Source organism: Eleutherodactylus coqui, chromosome 13, assembly GCF_035609145.1.
Source record: "Eleutherodactylus coqui strain aEleCoq1 chromosome 13, aEleCoq1.hap1, whole genome shotgun sequence".
Lineage (NCBI taxonomy): Eukaryota > Metazoa > Chordata > Amphibia > Anura > Eleutherodactylidae > Eleutherodactylus > Eleutherodactylus coqui.
Window position 1 is genome coordinate 41,407,972 of NC_089849.1, and position 16,077 is coordinate 41,424,048.

The following is a 16,077-nucleotide window of genomic DNA, read 5'->3' on the forward strand; positions in this document are numbered from 1 at the left end:
ATAGAACCCCTCCTGCAGGAGGTGAGACAACACCCTGAGATAGAGGGGATCACGGTAGGTCAGGAAAACTTGTCGTTGGCAGCATTTGCCGACGACATCATGTTCATAATATCAAATCCCCATAAAGGTGTCCCCAAACTAGTGACTTTACTGGAAAACTTCGGTCAAATATCCGATTTCAAAATAAACTTCGGGAAATCTAACATATTAAACGTTTCAGTCCCACGAGAGAGCTGCAAAACACTCAAGACACTATCCCCCTTTACTTGGCTAGAAAATACTATCGACTACCTGGGGATTAAAATCACCAAAGAAGCTGAGAAACTATATAGCGCCAACTTCCCTCCACTCCTAACCCAAATCAAAAATCTCCTACGCTCATACGATATCCCATACATATCTTGGTTTGGGCGAAAAAACATCCTCAAATCGTATGTTATGCCCATAATCACCTACAAGCTCCGCATGCTGCCCATTCATATCCCAAACACTTTCTTCCAGTCTCTCAAAGCGGGTTTCATAGGTTACATATGGAAACAGAAAAGGCCAAGAATAGCCCATTCTCTCCTAACTAAGAGGAGATGGGAGGGAGGGATAGATATGCCGTGTCCCCAGGACATCTACAAAGCCATACAACTAGGATACTGGTGGGAATTGGCGAATCCAAAGAGAGACCCCCTATTACAGCAGATGGCCAGAGCAACACATGGGGACGCATGGTTGGATGAACTCTGGCACCCTTCAAAAAGCGCACACAGACTTGACAGGTATGGCCCCCTACTGAGGGGTCCCCTCGAGACCTGGGCAAAACTGAGCGATTCGTTGGCACCGGATCCCTCCCCTATAGCCCCAATAGGCACAATCTGCAAACTAGTGGGAACCCTGACGGATCCGGCGACCAGAAGCATATGGGCCAAATGCACTGACAAGAAAATAGAGGATATCCAACAATTAGCCAACAAAAAGTCGACTGAGGTGATTCAGGCCCTCTTTCCTGATACGCAACTATCGTTCCTACAAAAGGCACATATTTCTCAGATAACAGACGAATTTAGGAAAAAATATAGATCTACTAGACCAGCCACTCCATTTGAGAAATTTGCCCGAGAGAACCCTCTAAAACACATAGGCATAAAACAGGCGCTGACACATTACGTAGCCCCAACGAAGGTATCCAAACCGGCTTACCTGACCTCATGGGAGATAGAACTAGACATCTCACTTTCACATTCGGACACGAAAACAATTCTGCGTAGGGCGTTTGGCTTCTCACCCTGCGTACTCCTCCAAGAATGCCATTACAAACTGCTATCAAGGTGGTACAGGACCCCGCAATGGCTCTTTGCTCACAAGCTGGCCCCGCATGAAAAGTGCTGGAGGTGCGACTCAGCGACGGGGTCGTACCGCCACATATGGTGGGATTGTGCCACCCTAACCAATTTTTGGAAGGGTGTGGAGAACGCAATCAAGAGCGTAAGACCAGATTTTGAGCTAACGCCTGATATAATTTTCCTCAGTAGACCATCACCCAACTTCCAACCACATAGAGACAACATGATAGCCCTACTCATTGAAGCGGCTAAAACACTCATCCCGATCCGATGGTTGCAAAAGACCCCACCCACAATTGAGCAATGGAGGGAGAAAGTAGACCTCTTATACAATCTGGAAGAGCTAACCAGCTGGAAAACGGGAACACGCGACAGGTTCCTGAAAAAGTGGGAGCTGTGGAAGCGCATGCATTAGAAGCCCGACCTAGGCTACGCACCGCAAATAGCCCGGGCTTAGCGACTCAGAATAACGAAGGATAGACGGAAAGAGCTGTGGGGTCCCGGCCTCGACCCCCCCGCGCCCCCCCCCCCCCCCCCCGGCTTCATTATAAGGGCTGGGGGTCCGCGGAGGGGAAAGGGCGACCTAAAAACACAGAAAACACTTCACCTTAGAGGCAAACAAGAGTAGGGGACCCCGGCTGCTGGACGTCGGAGCTACTTCAGCGACGGGCGGGAGCTGCTGGGCGGAGAACCGACTGGTCCTGACACTCAGACGTGTCACACACCGACTCGACCTCCTACCTCCCTCCCCCCACTCCCTCCCCCCCCCCCCCCACCTGATTATATGTGTTATACACTCAGAGGGTCAGTCCTGGCTATATTAACACAAATGGGTTAACATGACACCTCTGAGTGAAACGTTAGTTTAAGTTAGTTAATTAATAGACTACAAATTAACAGTTGTAAAATACGACATGATGTTTATTGAAAATGTGAATAAAAAATGATTTAAAGAAAAAAAAAAGCATAGTAAAAAATGCATTTGTGCACGCAAAAACACAATGTCCGATGTGCAAAAACGTGGCACAAATGTGCATACGATCGTGTAAATGTGACCTTAGGTACAAAATAGGCTGGTCATTAAGGGGTTATAAACCCCTGTCTAAGAGTTCCACTGCAAATCCTATTCACTGTAAAGTTTTGTTCACACTGATCAGATGTGCTGCAGAAAATCCATCCAAATTTCCTGCTAAAAATCTGCACGGAAATCTGCAGTGGAAGCAGATTCTGAACAAAAGAAAAAGGATATTCACCTTCTCCATCTTCTCCCCCATAGAGGCTTCCTTGATACGCTGACGGTCTTCCTTCCAGTGAAGATGTCTCGACTCATGTGGCCACCGCAGCCTGTTATTGGTAGGTCATTAGGTGACTGTTGGTTTCCAGCACAGTCACTGGTTGGCTCAGGCACCAACGGCTATATGCCAAACATGATGCATAAAGACATTGTTTATTAGTTAGTCTGAAAGACTAATGATAAATTACATTGGCAAAGATCTTTTACTTGTAGTTTCCCTTCAGCTCATTTAGACCATACTATAAATTATCATTTTAAGTGATAATTAAACTGAAAGGGCCACTCTAGGGAAACTTTTTATCGTTTCCCTGGGGTGCAATTGCCATACAGTGCCTGATATTGGAGATAACATACTCTCTGACTGCTACATTGATGAAATACAGATTTAGCAAATTTGACTTGACACGCTGCATTAAATTCTGGCACAGAGGTTTTTCTTGAAATAACTTTTCAATGACTATTGTTGCTTTAAAGGTGTTGTACCAAAAACAAATTGTAGAATCTTATCTGCAGAATAGGTGATAAAAGTCTGATCAGTGGGGGTCTCACTGCTAGGACCCCCACCAATCCCAAGAATGGGGGTCCCATGTCCCCCTCTTCTCGTCACTGTGGAGTTGCTGTACGCACCTGCAGTGTTGTCAGATGGAATGGAGAAGAGGTGACGCATGTGCAGCGCCACTCCATTCACTTCATTGGGGAAGAGGAAAAAAACGAATGTACGAGCTCAACTATCTCCATCAGCCGCATTGAAAATTTCCATTTAGTTTCCTCCTCATTGAGGGGGCGCAGCAAGCCCTCATTGAGGAGGGAGGGGGTCACACAAGACCCCTGTTCTCTGGATTGGTGGGGGTCTCAAAATTGATCACTCTTCCATTTCCTATCCTGTGGCTAGGTGATAAAAGTCGTTTTTGGTACAACCCCTTTAAGATAAGTTGCTGCTGCAAGTTATCAGCAATGGATGATATGTACTCGGCCGGCTCCTGTCATCCCATGTCACCCACACTGTGATTAGCCGATTCCTACAGCAGACCGGAAGTCATGATCTCTATTCATCTCTATGAGACTCACATTGCAACGTCCATAGAAATTAATAGAGAAAGTCACTTCTGCCGAAACCGAAAATAGGAAACTGTGCCAATTCTGGGGCAAAAATTATTATAAGACAGTGTCTTATTTTCGGGTAACTGCAGTAGATACTGTGGAGCAATTGCACCCCAGAGAAATGATAAAAAGTTTTCCTAGAGCGGGCCTTTAAAAACTTCAAATATATAGTATGCGTGCATCATGTAGGGAATAATATATCCGACTGAATGCTGGTCATCCATGTGCAGCGTTCCGTAGGCTGACCGCAGACACAGGGCATTGGTTGAGTAGCAGGGAAGGTAAGATTCTGGCTTGTCACGGCGGCATTTACAACGCTCCCTCCCAGAGAGACGTAGGCAGCCAAGGTCAGGGCAACATTGAGCCTCTTCCAGGCACCCCTAGGAGAGGGGTGGCCAATAAACGAAAGAACAGGGACAGTAGTTGTCACGTGTGACGCCACCATTCCGCTACACACTGGAATGACCTTCGGCGGAGAATAAAGGAGCTGCAGACAGTTATAACGTACCTCAGGTACCTGGGAACGGTCAGGGCCTGGCAGAACTTTACTTGAAAAAAACTCCACAGTACAAGACAGAATAAACAATGTTACAAGTGCAGGCATTTAAACAGACTTGACTAAGGCCCCCTTTCCATGGCCGTGAAGGAATATCGCTAGCGATATTCCGCTGCAGGGGAGAAGGGGGGGTAGCGGTCAGGTCTCTGCAGTGAGCCTGACAGATAGGCTCACCGTAGAAAAATCGCAGCAAATCACGGTATGCCGCGATTTGAATCCCACGAGCGGAGAAATGCTATGATTCTCCTCTTGTAGACATGGGGGCTGTGCTTTCCATAGTAAGTCTGTGGAAAGCGTTCACTGTGTTACCCGCGGCCGGATTATCGCCGCAGGTAACGTAATGAACTATCACCTGTGGACAGGCAGCCTGAGAGTACCTCCACATGGTGATCCTAGACTTCAAGACGCTTGGGGGTGAACAAAGGAAGAAGAGTACCTCCACCCGGTTGTCCCAGTCTTCAGGACGCTCGGGTGTGTGGATTAAAGACGAGATCCTCTGCACTGGGCCTTGGGAAGAACACACTCACGGTTTGCTCATGTTCTCTGTCTTTGGGGCTCACTCTTCTCTCATTTTAGGACAGTTAATTCAGGGAACCTTTCCTCCTCTTCCATTCTTCACCGCATGAGGGTGAAGGTACCCCCATGCAGCCAGCACTCTTGATCAGGAACCCAGAAGAATCTCAACCATGAAGAATGGACCTCTTCCTGCTCTCAAACACTCACATTTATAGCCACCCTCATACCACATGACAGGACATAAATAGCTACATTCACAGGCAATCTGCAGGCTCCTGCAAACACTTAGCCCATCACACGCTGCAGCTGTGCAATACACATAACACAATAACTAGACAGATTTGCACAGAGGATCTACATAAGACATGACATGTATGACACTATGCAAGGAAAGCATGTACTAGGCCACTACACATGTCCATGTCATCATGTACATTATGTACCGCTATGGAAACAGGAAAATTGTTGGCACTGCTATATGTAAAACCTCTGTATGTGAAATCTAACTACTTTCTGGGACAAAGCATTTAAAGGAAACCTGTCACTATGATTTTAGTATCCAGTATATTTGAAAAAGACTCTCAGGAGTCGAGACGTTATATCTGCTTGTCGTTTTGGAGGAATAAAGACCATCTAAACTGCACCTTGGATGCTGCCACTTCTATGCCTATATTCTATGATTTTAGTAATCCATTAGTACTCACCAGCCCATTGGCGCTGTATCAGACATTGCAAGTCATATACTTAGAGAATCTATAGTCTTCCCACTAAGTATTATAATGAGGTCCCGAAACTACTACCGCACCACACCAGTCAACGTACCCTGTTTCCCCGAAAATAAGACGCGTCATATTAATTTTTGCTCCCAAATATGTGCTACGTCTTATTTTCAGGGGGTGTCTTATTTCGCCGCGGCAAATCCATCTGTGGCCGCTAATCCCTCAATTGGCCAGCTTTGTGGACGAAATTTCTCCGAAATCTCGACTACATGGGACAGCAAATCTGTCACGGCAAAGCTGGGAGCAGCCGGTGTTGTGGTGCGGATTCACCGGCCACAGAAACGGAAAAGCGTGCAGCCAGGTCACTTCAAAACAAGCGGCTGAGTGCCGTGGGTTTTGAAGCAGTGCTTTCCCGGCGGAAATTTCGCTGTTTATCGCTGTGGCCAAACTGCTAGATTTCCGCTGGAAATACGCTCTGTGAGAACCCAGCCTTAAAGGGGTTGTCCCGCGCCGAAACGGGTTTTTTTTTTTTTCAACCCCCCCCCCCCGTTCGGCGCGAGACAACCCCGATGCAGGGACTTAAAAAAAAAACTGCACAGCGCTTACCTGAATCCCCACGCTCCGGTGACTTCTTACTTACCTGATGAAGATGGCCGCGGGGATCTTCTCACTCGGTGGACCGCAGTGCTTCTGTGCGGTCCATTGCCGATTCCAGCCTCCTGATTGGCTGGAATCGGCACGTGACGGGGCGGAGCTACACGGAGCCGGCATCCAGCACGAGCAGCCCCATTGAAAAAAGAAGAAGACCGGGACTGCGCAAGCGCGGCTAATTTGGCCATTAGACGGCGAAAATTAGTCGGCTCCATGGAAACGAGGACGCTAGCAACGGAGCAGGTAAGTAAAAAACTTTTTATAACTTCTGTATGGCTCATAATTAATGCACAATGTACATTACAAAGTGCATTAATATGGCCATACAGAAGTGTATAACCCCACTTGCTGCCGCGGGACAACCCCTTTAAGAATCACACACAGGTTGCCTGACTCACACACAGAGCCATAAAAAAATAAGGGATGTAAAGTAACGTACCTGTCTGCAGACAGAAGTTCCTGTACCACTTGTAAGCAGGGATGGTATTGCAGCTTCCGGCCACCAGGGGGAGCTCATCACAGCAGACATGTACAGCAGGAACAGAACGTACAGTATGGACTTTTCCAGCCAGCAAGGGGAGCTCACAACAGCACCCTCATACAGCACAACAGGGACAGGATAACAGCAGACTGTCTGCAGATCTACCTATACATCTGGAGGTAGGAGACAACGGGGATGGCAGCAGGGGACAGGCCTCTTGACTTGCCTGCACACTTTACTATGCCTTACTATCGGGGGGGGGGGGGGGGGGGGTGCCTTATATTTGGGACTTCTGCATATTTCTGGGGGTGCCTTATTTTCAGGGGTGCCTTATTTTCGGGGAAACAAGGTAGTACACGCCATACTCCTGTTACAATGGTCGAAATCTCACGCTTGCGCTCTACAATGATTGTACAACAAATGCACAGAAATACTCACTAAAAAGGAGGCATTGATGAATGAGGGCTTATACAGGTGACCGCATTTATGCAGGTATTTCGGCACGAAAAAAAAATATTGCCTATAAAACGTGACCATGTGAAGCATTGGATTTCAATTTTTTGAAATTTTTTGATTTTTTTTCCCACGTAAAATAACCGTGCCTGGAAAGATAGCACCTACATGACCGTTTTCGGTCGCCTGTTTTATATGGCGCATGAAAAGATAGGTCTTGCCCTATCTTTTGACGTGATATGCACCAAGCTCCTACAGACTTCTATGGTAGCTGGAAAGTGGGGGAGGGAGTTACCCTGTGTACAACACTTGGAAAACAAAACAGCTCGCCCTATTTAAGCATTATTGGTCATTCCAAGGATTTATGCCGATCGTTGGTTTCAATCGCCTTAGCGTATTTTTTAAGATTCATGCAGCAGCGCCCTGTGTGAGTGGCATGAAATCTACAAATAAAGCTTGGGACTCGATTGAGTCAAATCTTCATTCATGCGATTATACGGCACGTATGGGAAAACGTATATATGCAAACGGTTGTGTGAAGGAGGCCTAAGACTGTGCACTTTCCGGAAGAATTATGCGATGGATGATGTTGTGCAAGTATGGGAACTCGAAGCATGTGCAGCAGATTACTGAAGTCAAGAACAAGTGAAAGTATACACATCTGCGCAGGCACTGTGATGGCATGTGATAAGCATGTGCAGTATTTTGCTGTTGGAGGGTGAAGGCCTTCCCTGTCAATCACCGTTCGGAGGTGTGGTGAGCGTGACATCACCGTCTGAGTCCGTTTCTTCTCAGCGGATCCAACTCTTCTAAGATAATTTACATACAGCGTGGGAATAGTTTGTCAGCCTATCATTAAGTTATCAGCTCAGTCAGGAGGGGCGGTTGGTGCTTGCGAGAGGTTTCTCCACACTCTTTCACTCTTTTTAGCCAAATGGATTACTGAAATCGTGGTGTCAGGTTCCCTTCAACTATAAAGATAAAACCGTATATGACAGGGTATCAGTCATACCATCTCCAGGCGTGTACTTGTCTCCTTCTGACAGCCATATGGTTTGCTGGAACATTCTTTATTCCACCTGCCGAAAAACGGGTCAACTGTAGATAAAACAATAATGTTGTAGAATAATAATTATAGTATATCAGCACAATACAACATACAAATACGTGTGAAGCATAAATTTGGACATACATTTTCTTCACTGGAACCAGGTCATTGGATTCTTTATTAACCCCTTAATCCCAGTTTTTTTTTTCATTCCCCCCCTTACTTTCAAAAAATCATAACTTGTATTTGTCTGTCAACATAGCCGTCTGGGGGCCTGTTTTTCTGTGGGCCGAACTGTTTTTTTCAATGGTACTAGTAATGTAACTTTATAATGTACAGAAAAACTTTTAAACATTTCTACATAGAGTGCAATGGGGAAAAAAAGCAATACTGCCATATTTAGGAGGGTCTTGTTTTTAGTGTATACACGTTGTGGCAGACATGACATGACAACTTTATTCTGTTGGTCGGCACGATTACGACAATGCCAAATTTCTTCAGTTTTTTTACTGTGCTGCTTTTAGAAAACATAATAGCTTTAGAACAATTAGTTTCCGTCGCCATCTCCTGACCAGCATAACTTTTTAATCCTTCTGACGGTGGGGTCGTGTGAGGGCTTGTCTCTTGCGGGACGACCCATGATTAACATTTGTACTGTTTAGGAGTACATACGACTTTTAAATCGCATTCTACTACAGTTTTCTTGAAGATAGGGTGGCTAAAAAATAAAAAAATCGCAATTCTGGCGTTGTGTATTTTTTTCCCACAACGTTTACTGTGAGGGATAAATAATGCATTATTTTGATAGTTTGGACTTTTGTGGTACCAAAATATGTTTTTTTGTTAGGAATTTTTTATTAAAAATGGTACTTTTAGTATTCTTTATTTTTTACAATAATAAAAAGCTTGTGATTATTTGATCGTTCATACCATATACTGTGATACTTTAGTATTGTAGTACTTGGCATTTCTGCCAGCATTCTACTAGGCCTGTCCTAATAGGCATAAATGCATGGCAGCTCTGGGGGCCTTCAGAATGCAGCTTGCAATCTTCTCATGTGGGGGTCATTCAGACCCCCTGAACACCGTTTGGGGCATTTACATGCTGTCAGATTTAGAACATTTTGGAAGCACTTAAAAAACTAAAGCAGACCTCTTTGCTCCCCATTTTAACCCCATCTGGAATATGATTACAGATCGCCATTATTATAAACCACTTGGGTATCTTGGCTGGACAGTACCTGATTCTGAGTAACAGCTGAATTTTCAGAGGTTTATTTCTCTCCCAGTTTGATGGATTGGCCAGAATTACAAAAACATTGCGTCTGATATTGTAGTTCAGCCCCATTCACTTTAATAAAGCTGAGCTCCAATACCAGACACAGCCAAGGATAGGTGTGGTGCCGTTTATGAAAGTAGCCATGCTTTTCTAATACTGAACAACTCCTCTAACGGGGTCGTCCCACTGCAACAAACTCATTGCCAAATCCAAAAGTTACATAACTGCCACAAATTTTTCAGTGTATTCTCAAAGTCGAATTTCATTGCTTCTGGAGATCACAGACCTGGTGACATGGTGTTCCCCAATACCGTTTTTGGAGTTTCCACTGATGTATTTCCTAGTACTTTCCTAGCTTGGGTGATCAGTGGTCATTACTACCTTTACATGCAACAGATGATTGCTAGTAAGAGCTCAGATGAGCCTTAAAGAGGAAACCGTCATAAAATTATTGGCTCATAGGATTTTTAGACTTTCCTGCATCCCCATTCCACTGCTGACCACTTGGTGCATTGAATGGACTCCTTTTACATGCAGACTCTCATTACAGACAGTGTGTACACAAGCACAAAATAAAGAGAAGGAGTCCAGACAGTGAGGGAACGGGGAGGCATAAAACGGGTAAATATACAAACCACATCCCCGGACTCAGCAGCCTATCTCCTATAAGCCCATAACTTTAGTTTATGAGGCTCATAAGATATGACAGGTTCTCTTTAATACAGCCACATCACTGAGAAATACATGTATATTCTTTCCATAATGATTCAAACTATCAGTGAAGAAGGGTAAAGCATGAGGTTATTAAAAATGTAATAGTTCCATGCTTTCTCCTTCTTTGGTGGCAGTTCAGGATCTGCTCAATATGATCATTTATCTCCATACAGTTTGCAGTTATTGGCTACAATTGTTTACAAATGTGCTACAGGTGTTTGCTCATTTGTTGGTTGATTGTAGGCATATTCACGGAGGCTGACGATCGTATGTAAGAAGGCTTAATATGTAGCGAGACATGTCAATGCAGTCATGCTCAAGAATACCAATGATCCCCCTACCATCTGTGCTCCCCCACAAGTCTATACAGCATATGTAACCTATATGGAGGTGTAATAGCTGTTAAAGAGCATTTGGTAAGTAGAAGTTCCCGTGCTGTTCGGTGACTGTATACAGGAGACAGATGTCCAAGAAAACCTGAATGCTTCACTGAGCAGGTGATAGCTGTGATCTTAAAGAGAGAATATACCAAGGTGGCAGCGGAAGATGAGTTTATTGAAACCTCACGCCACAACAGATTTACAGTTACGCCAATCATCCATTGCTACACCGCTCTAAAATATTCACATGACCTAAAATTCACTATGACACCAACTCCTCACAGTAGAAACAAGCTAAACCGTCCGTAATTCTATTCTTCATGTCCGCTGTCCCGAACATTTGGGAAACTTTTAATGACATGGTTGTATCCTGGAATATTTGTTAACGACACAAGCCCTGTGAATGAAGCTCCGAGCGCAGATGTCTAGAGGATGCTCAGGAACACAAGCTGGATATCAACATAAAAAACTCAGCAAGCAAACCCATTTCCAATTAATGCAGCTACTCAATTCACTAGGAGCTGGGGAGGAAGGACGGATCTTCTGGCTCTGGTGTTATTTTTGTTCATCACGACTGAAGTCTCATGAACATTAATAGTTGTTTTCCAAGCTTGACTGATGGTTATGCATCTCCTGAGTTTTCTTAGGCATATAGTAAACCTTGACATGACTTGTTTAAAAGTATTTTATGCGTTTGTGTGACTCCTATGTGCAGGTGGGTTAAAAGATGGAATACATGAGGCAGTAAGCAATAACAATCTTTACTCGGCAGCTTAATTAGCAGCACAGTAACTTGAACTTGACACACTTGGCTTTGCTACCCGGCAACACTGTCTTGGCTTGCTGACATTTGCAGAATCAAATCTTAACTCTCTCTCTATATTCATAGTCTCTTCATGCATTCACGGTCTCATTATATTCACGGGGCCTTCTGCTGGGTAGTGACAGTAGTGTCTCCCTCTCACTCCTAGCTGGCTGTATTCCGTCTCTCCTCTTACAGCACTTCCATGAGCATTTTCCTAAGAATTGCGGTGTAGAAACACGGCCAAGTGACTCCATTATGTACGAAAATATAGGAATTTGGTGCAAGAAAATGGCAGCAGGTGCTCTGCAATGATTAGTCGAAATTTTAAATATTTGGCTGTAACAGTTGGAGAGTGGTACAATAATGAGTGTCTGCAGACAACAGTGAAGCATGGTGGAGAGCGGTACAATAATGAGTGTCTGCAGACAGCAGTGAAGCATGGTGGAGAGCGGCACAATAATGAGTGTCTGCAGACAACAGTGAAGCATGGTGGAGAGCGGTAAAATAATGAGTGTCTGCAGGCAACAGTGAAGCATAGTGGAGAGCAGTACAATAATGAGTGTCTGCAGGCAGCAGTGAAGTATGGTGGAGAGCAGTACAATAATGAGTGTCTGCGGGCAGCAGTGAAGCATGGTGCAGAGCGGTACAATAATGAGTGTCTGCAGGCAGCAGTGATGCATGGTGGAGAGCAGTACAATAATAAGTATCTGCAGGTAGCAGTAAAGCATGGTGGAGAGTGGTACAATAATGAGTGTCTGCAGGCAGCAGTGAAGCATGGTGAAGTGGTACAATGAGTGTCTGCAGACAACAGTGAAGCATGGTGGAGAGCGGTACAATAATGAGTGTCTGCAGACAGCAGTGAAGCATGGTGGAGAGCGGCACAATAATGAGGGTCTGCAGACAACAGTGAAGCATGGTGGAGAGCGGTAAAATAATGAGTGTCTGCAGGCAACAGTGAAGCATAGTGGAGAGCGGTACAATAATGAGTGACTGCAGGCAGCAGTGAAGCATGGTGGAGAGCAGTACAATAATGAGTGTCTGCGGGCAGCAGTGAAGCATGGTGCAGAGCGGTACAATAATGAGTGTCTGCAGGCAGCAGTGATGCATGGTGGAGAGCAGTACAATAATAAGTATCTGCAGGTAGCAGTAAAGCATGGTGGAGAGTGGTACAATAATGAGTGTCTGCAGGCAGCAGTGAAGCATGGTGAAGTGGTACAATGAGTGTCTGCAGACAACAGTGAAGCATGGTGGAGAGCGGTACAATAATGAGTGTCTGCAGACAGCAGTGAAGCATGGTGGAGAGCGGCACAATAATGAGTGTCTGCAGACAACAGTGAAGCATGGTGGAGAGCGGTAAAATAATGAGTGTCTGCAGGCTACAGTGAAGCGAGGTGGAGAGCGGTACAATAATGAGTGTCTGCAGACAACAGTGAAGCATGGTGGAGAGCGGTACAATAATGAGTGTCTGCAAACAGCAGTGAAGCATGGTGGAGAGCGGCACAATAATGAGTGTCTGCAGACAACAGTGAAGCATGGTGGAGAGCGGTAAAATAATGAGTGTCTGCAGGCAACAGTGAAGCATAGTGAAGAGCAATACAATAATGAGTGTCTGCAGGCAGCAGTGAAGCATGGTGCAGAGCGGTACAATAATGAGTGTCTGCAGGCAGCAGTGATGCATGGTGGAGAGCAGTACAATAATAAGTATCTGCAGGTAGAAGTAAAGCATGGTGGAGAGTGGTACAATAATGAGTGTCTGCAGGCAGCAGTGAAGCATGGTGGAGAGCAGTACAATAATGAGTGTCTGCAGGCAACAGTGAAGCATAGTGAAGAGCGGTACAATAATGAGTGTCTGCAGGCAGCAGTGAAGCATGGTGGAGAGCAGTACAATAATGAGTGTCTGCGGGCAGCAGTGAAGCATGGTGCAGAGCGGTACAATAATGATTGTCTGCAGGCAGCAGTGATGCATGGTGGAGAGCAGTACAATAATAAGTATCTGCAGGTAGCAGTAAAGCATGGTGGAGAGTGGTACAATAATGAGTGTCTGCAGGCAGCAGTGAAGCATGGTGAAGTGGTACAATGAGTGTCTGCAGACAACAGTGAAGCATGGTGGAGAGCGGTACAATAATGAGTGTCTGCAGACAGCAGTGAAGCATGGTGGAGAGCGGCACAATAATGAGTATCTGCAGACAACAGTGAAGCATGGTGGAGAGCGGTACAATAATGAGTTTCTGCAGGCAGCAGTGAGGCATGGTGGAGAGCAGTACAATAATGAGTGTCTGCGGGCAGCAGTGAAGCATGGTGCAGAGCGGTACAATAATGAGTGTCTGCAGGCAGCAGTGATGCATTGTGGAGAGCGGTACAAAATGTGTGTCTGCAGGCACCAGTGAAGCATGGTGGAGAGCGGTACAATAATGAGTGTCTGCAGGCAGCAGTAAAGCATGGTGGAGAGCAGTACAATAATGAGTGTCTGCAGGCAGCAGTGAAGCATGGTGGAGAGTGGTACAATAATGAGTGTCTGCAGGCAGCAGTGAAGCATGGTGCAGAGCGGTACAATATTGAGTGTCTGCAGGCAGCAGTAAAGCATGGTGGAGAGCAGTACAATAATGAGTGTCTGCAGGCAGCAGTGAAGCATGGTGGAGAGTGGTACAATAATGAGTGTCTGCAGGCAGCAGTGAAGCATGGTGGAGAGCAGTACAATAATGAGTATCTGCAGGCAGCAGTGAAGCATGGTGGAGTGTGATACAATAATGAGTGTCTGCAGGCAGCATGGTGGAGAGCGGTGCAATAAGGAGTGTCTGCAGGCAGCAGTAAAGCATGGTGGAGAGCAGTACAATAATGAGTGTCTGCAGGCAGCAGTGAAGCATGGTGGAGAGTGGTACAATAATGAGTGTCTGCAGGCAGCAGTGAAGCATGGTGCAGAGCGGTACAATAATGAGTGTCTGCAGACAGCAGTGAAGCATGGTGGAGTGTCATACAATAATTAGTGTCTGCAGGCAGCATGGTGGAGAGCGGTGCAATAAGGAGTGTCTGCAGGCAGCAGTGAAGCATGGCGGAGAGCGGTACAATAATGAGTGTCTGCAGGCAGCAGTGTGAAGCATGGTGAAGAGTGGTACAATAATGAGTGTCTGCAGAGAGCAGTGAGGCATGGTGGAGAGGGGTGCAATAAGAATGTCTGCAGGCAGTGGTGAAGCATGGTGGAGAGCAGTACAATAATGAGTATCTGCAGGTAGCAGTAAAGCATGGTGGAGAGTGGTACAATAATGAGTATCTGCAGGCAGCAGTGAAGCATGGTGCAGAGCAGTACAATAATGAGTGTCTGCAGGCAGCAGTGAAGCATGGTGGAGAGCAGTACAATGAGTGTCTGCAGGCAGCAGTAAAGCATGGTGGAGAGCAGTACAATAATGAGTGTCTGCAGACAGCAGTGAAGCATGGTGGAGTGTGATACAATAATGAGTGTCTGCAGGCAGCATGGTGGAGAGCGGTGCAATAAGGAGTGTCTGCAGGCAGCAGTGAAGCATGGCGGAGACCGGTACAATAATGAGTGTCTGCAGGCAGCATGGTGGAGAGCGGTGCAATAAGGAGTGTCTACAGGCAGCAGTGAAGCATGGCGGAGAGCGGTACAATAATGAGTGTCTGCAGGCAGCAGTGTGAAGCATGGTGAAGAGTGGAACAATAATGAGTGTCTGCAGAGAGCAGTGAGGCATGGTGGAGAGGGGTGCAATAAGAATGTCTGCAGGCAGTGGTGAAGCATGGTGGAGAGCAGTACAATAATGAGTATCTGCAGGTAGCAGTAAAGCATGGTGGAGAGTGGTACAATAATGAGTGTCTGCAGGCAGCAGTGAAGCATGGTGAAGTGGTACAATAATGAGTGTCTGCAGACAGCAGTGAAGCATGGTGGAGAGCAGTACAATAATGAGTGTCTGCAGGCAGTAGTGACGCATGGTGGAGTGGTACAATAATTAGTGTCTGCAGGGAGCAGTGAAGCATAGTAGAGAGCGGTACAATAATGAGTATCTGCAGGCAGCAGTGAAGCATGGTGCAGAGCAGTACAATAATGAGTGTCTGCAGGCAGCAGTAAAGCATGGTGGAGAGCAGTACAATAATGAGTTTCTGCAGGCAGCAGTGAAGCATGGTGCAGAGCGGTACAATAATGAGTGTCTGCAGGCAGCAGTTAAGCATGGTGGAGAGCAGTACAATAATGAATGTCTGCAGACAGCAGTGAAGCATGGTGGAGAGCGGTGCAATAAGGAGTGTCTGCAGGCAGCAGTGAAGCATGGCGGAGACCAGTACAATAATGAGTGTCTGCAGGCAGCAGTGAGGCACGGTGGAGAGGGGTGCAATAAGAATGTCTGCAGGCAGCGTTAATGAGTGTCTGCAGGCAGCAGTGAAGCATAGTGAAGTGGTTCAATAATGAGTGTCTGCAGACAGCAGTGAAGCATGGTGGAGAGCAGTACAATAATGAGTGTCTGCAGACAGCAGTGAAGCATGGTGGAGAGCGGTACAATAATGAGTGTCTGCAGACAACAGTGAAGAATGGTGGAGAGCGGTAAAATAATGAGTGTCTGCAGGCAACAGTGAAGCATGGTGGAGAGCGGTACAATAATGAGTGTCTGCAGACAACAGTGAAGAATGGTGGAGAGCGGTAAAATAATGAGTGTCTGCAGGCAACAGTGAAGCATGGTGGAGAGCGGTACAATAATGAGTGTCTGCAAACAGCAGTGAAGTTTTGTGGAGAGTGGTACAATAATG

At 46.0% G+C, this 16,077-nt stretch overlaps 1 protein-coding gene across 2 annotated transcripts in view; it reads right to left on the reverse strand.

The window, feature by feature from the left end:
* The window catches only part of ZPBP2 (zona pellucida binding protein 2), an 86,398-nt gene that overhangs the window by 21,453 nt on the left and 48,868 nt on the right, over positions 1 to 16,077 (reverse strand). For both annotated transcript variants that reach the window (XM_066585819.1, XM_066585818.1), the window contains exon 6: positions 8,115 to 8,200. In XM_066585819.1, the coding sequence (XP_066441916.1) occupies positions 8,115 to 8,200 (86 nt within the window). The remainder of the gene's footprint in view (positions 1 to 8,114; positions 8,201 to 16,077) is intronic.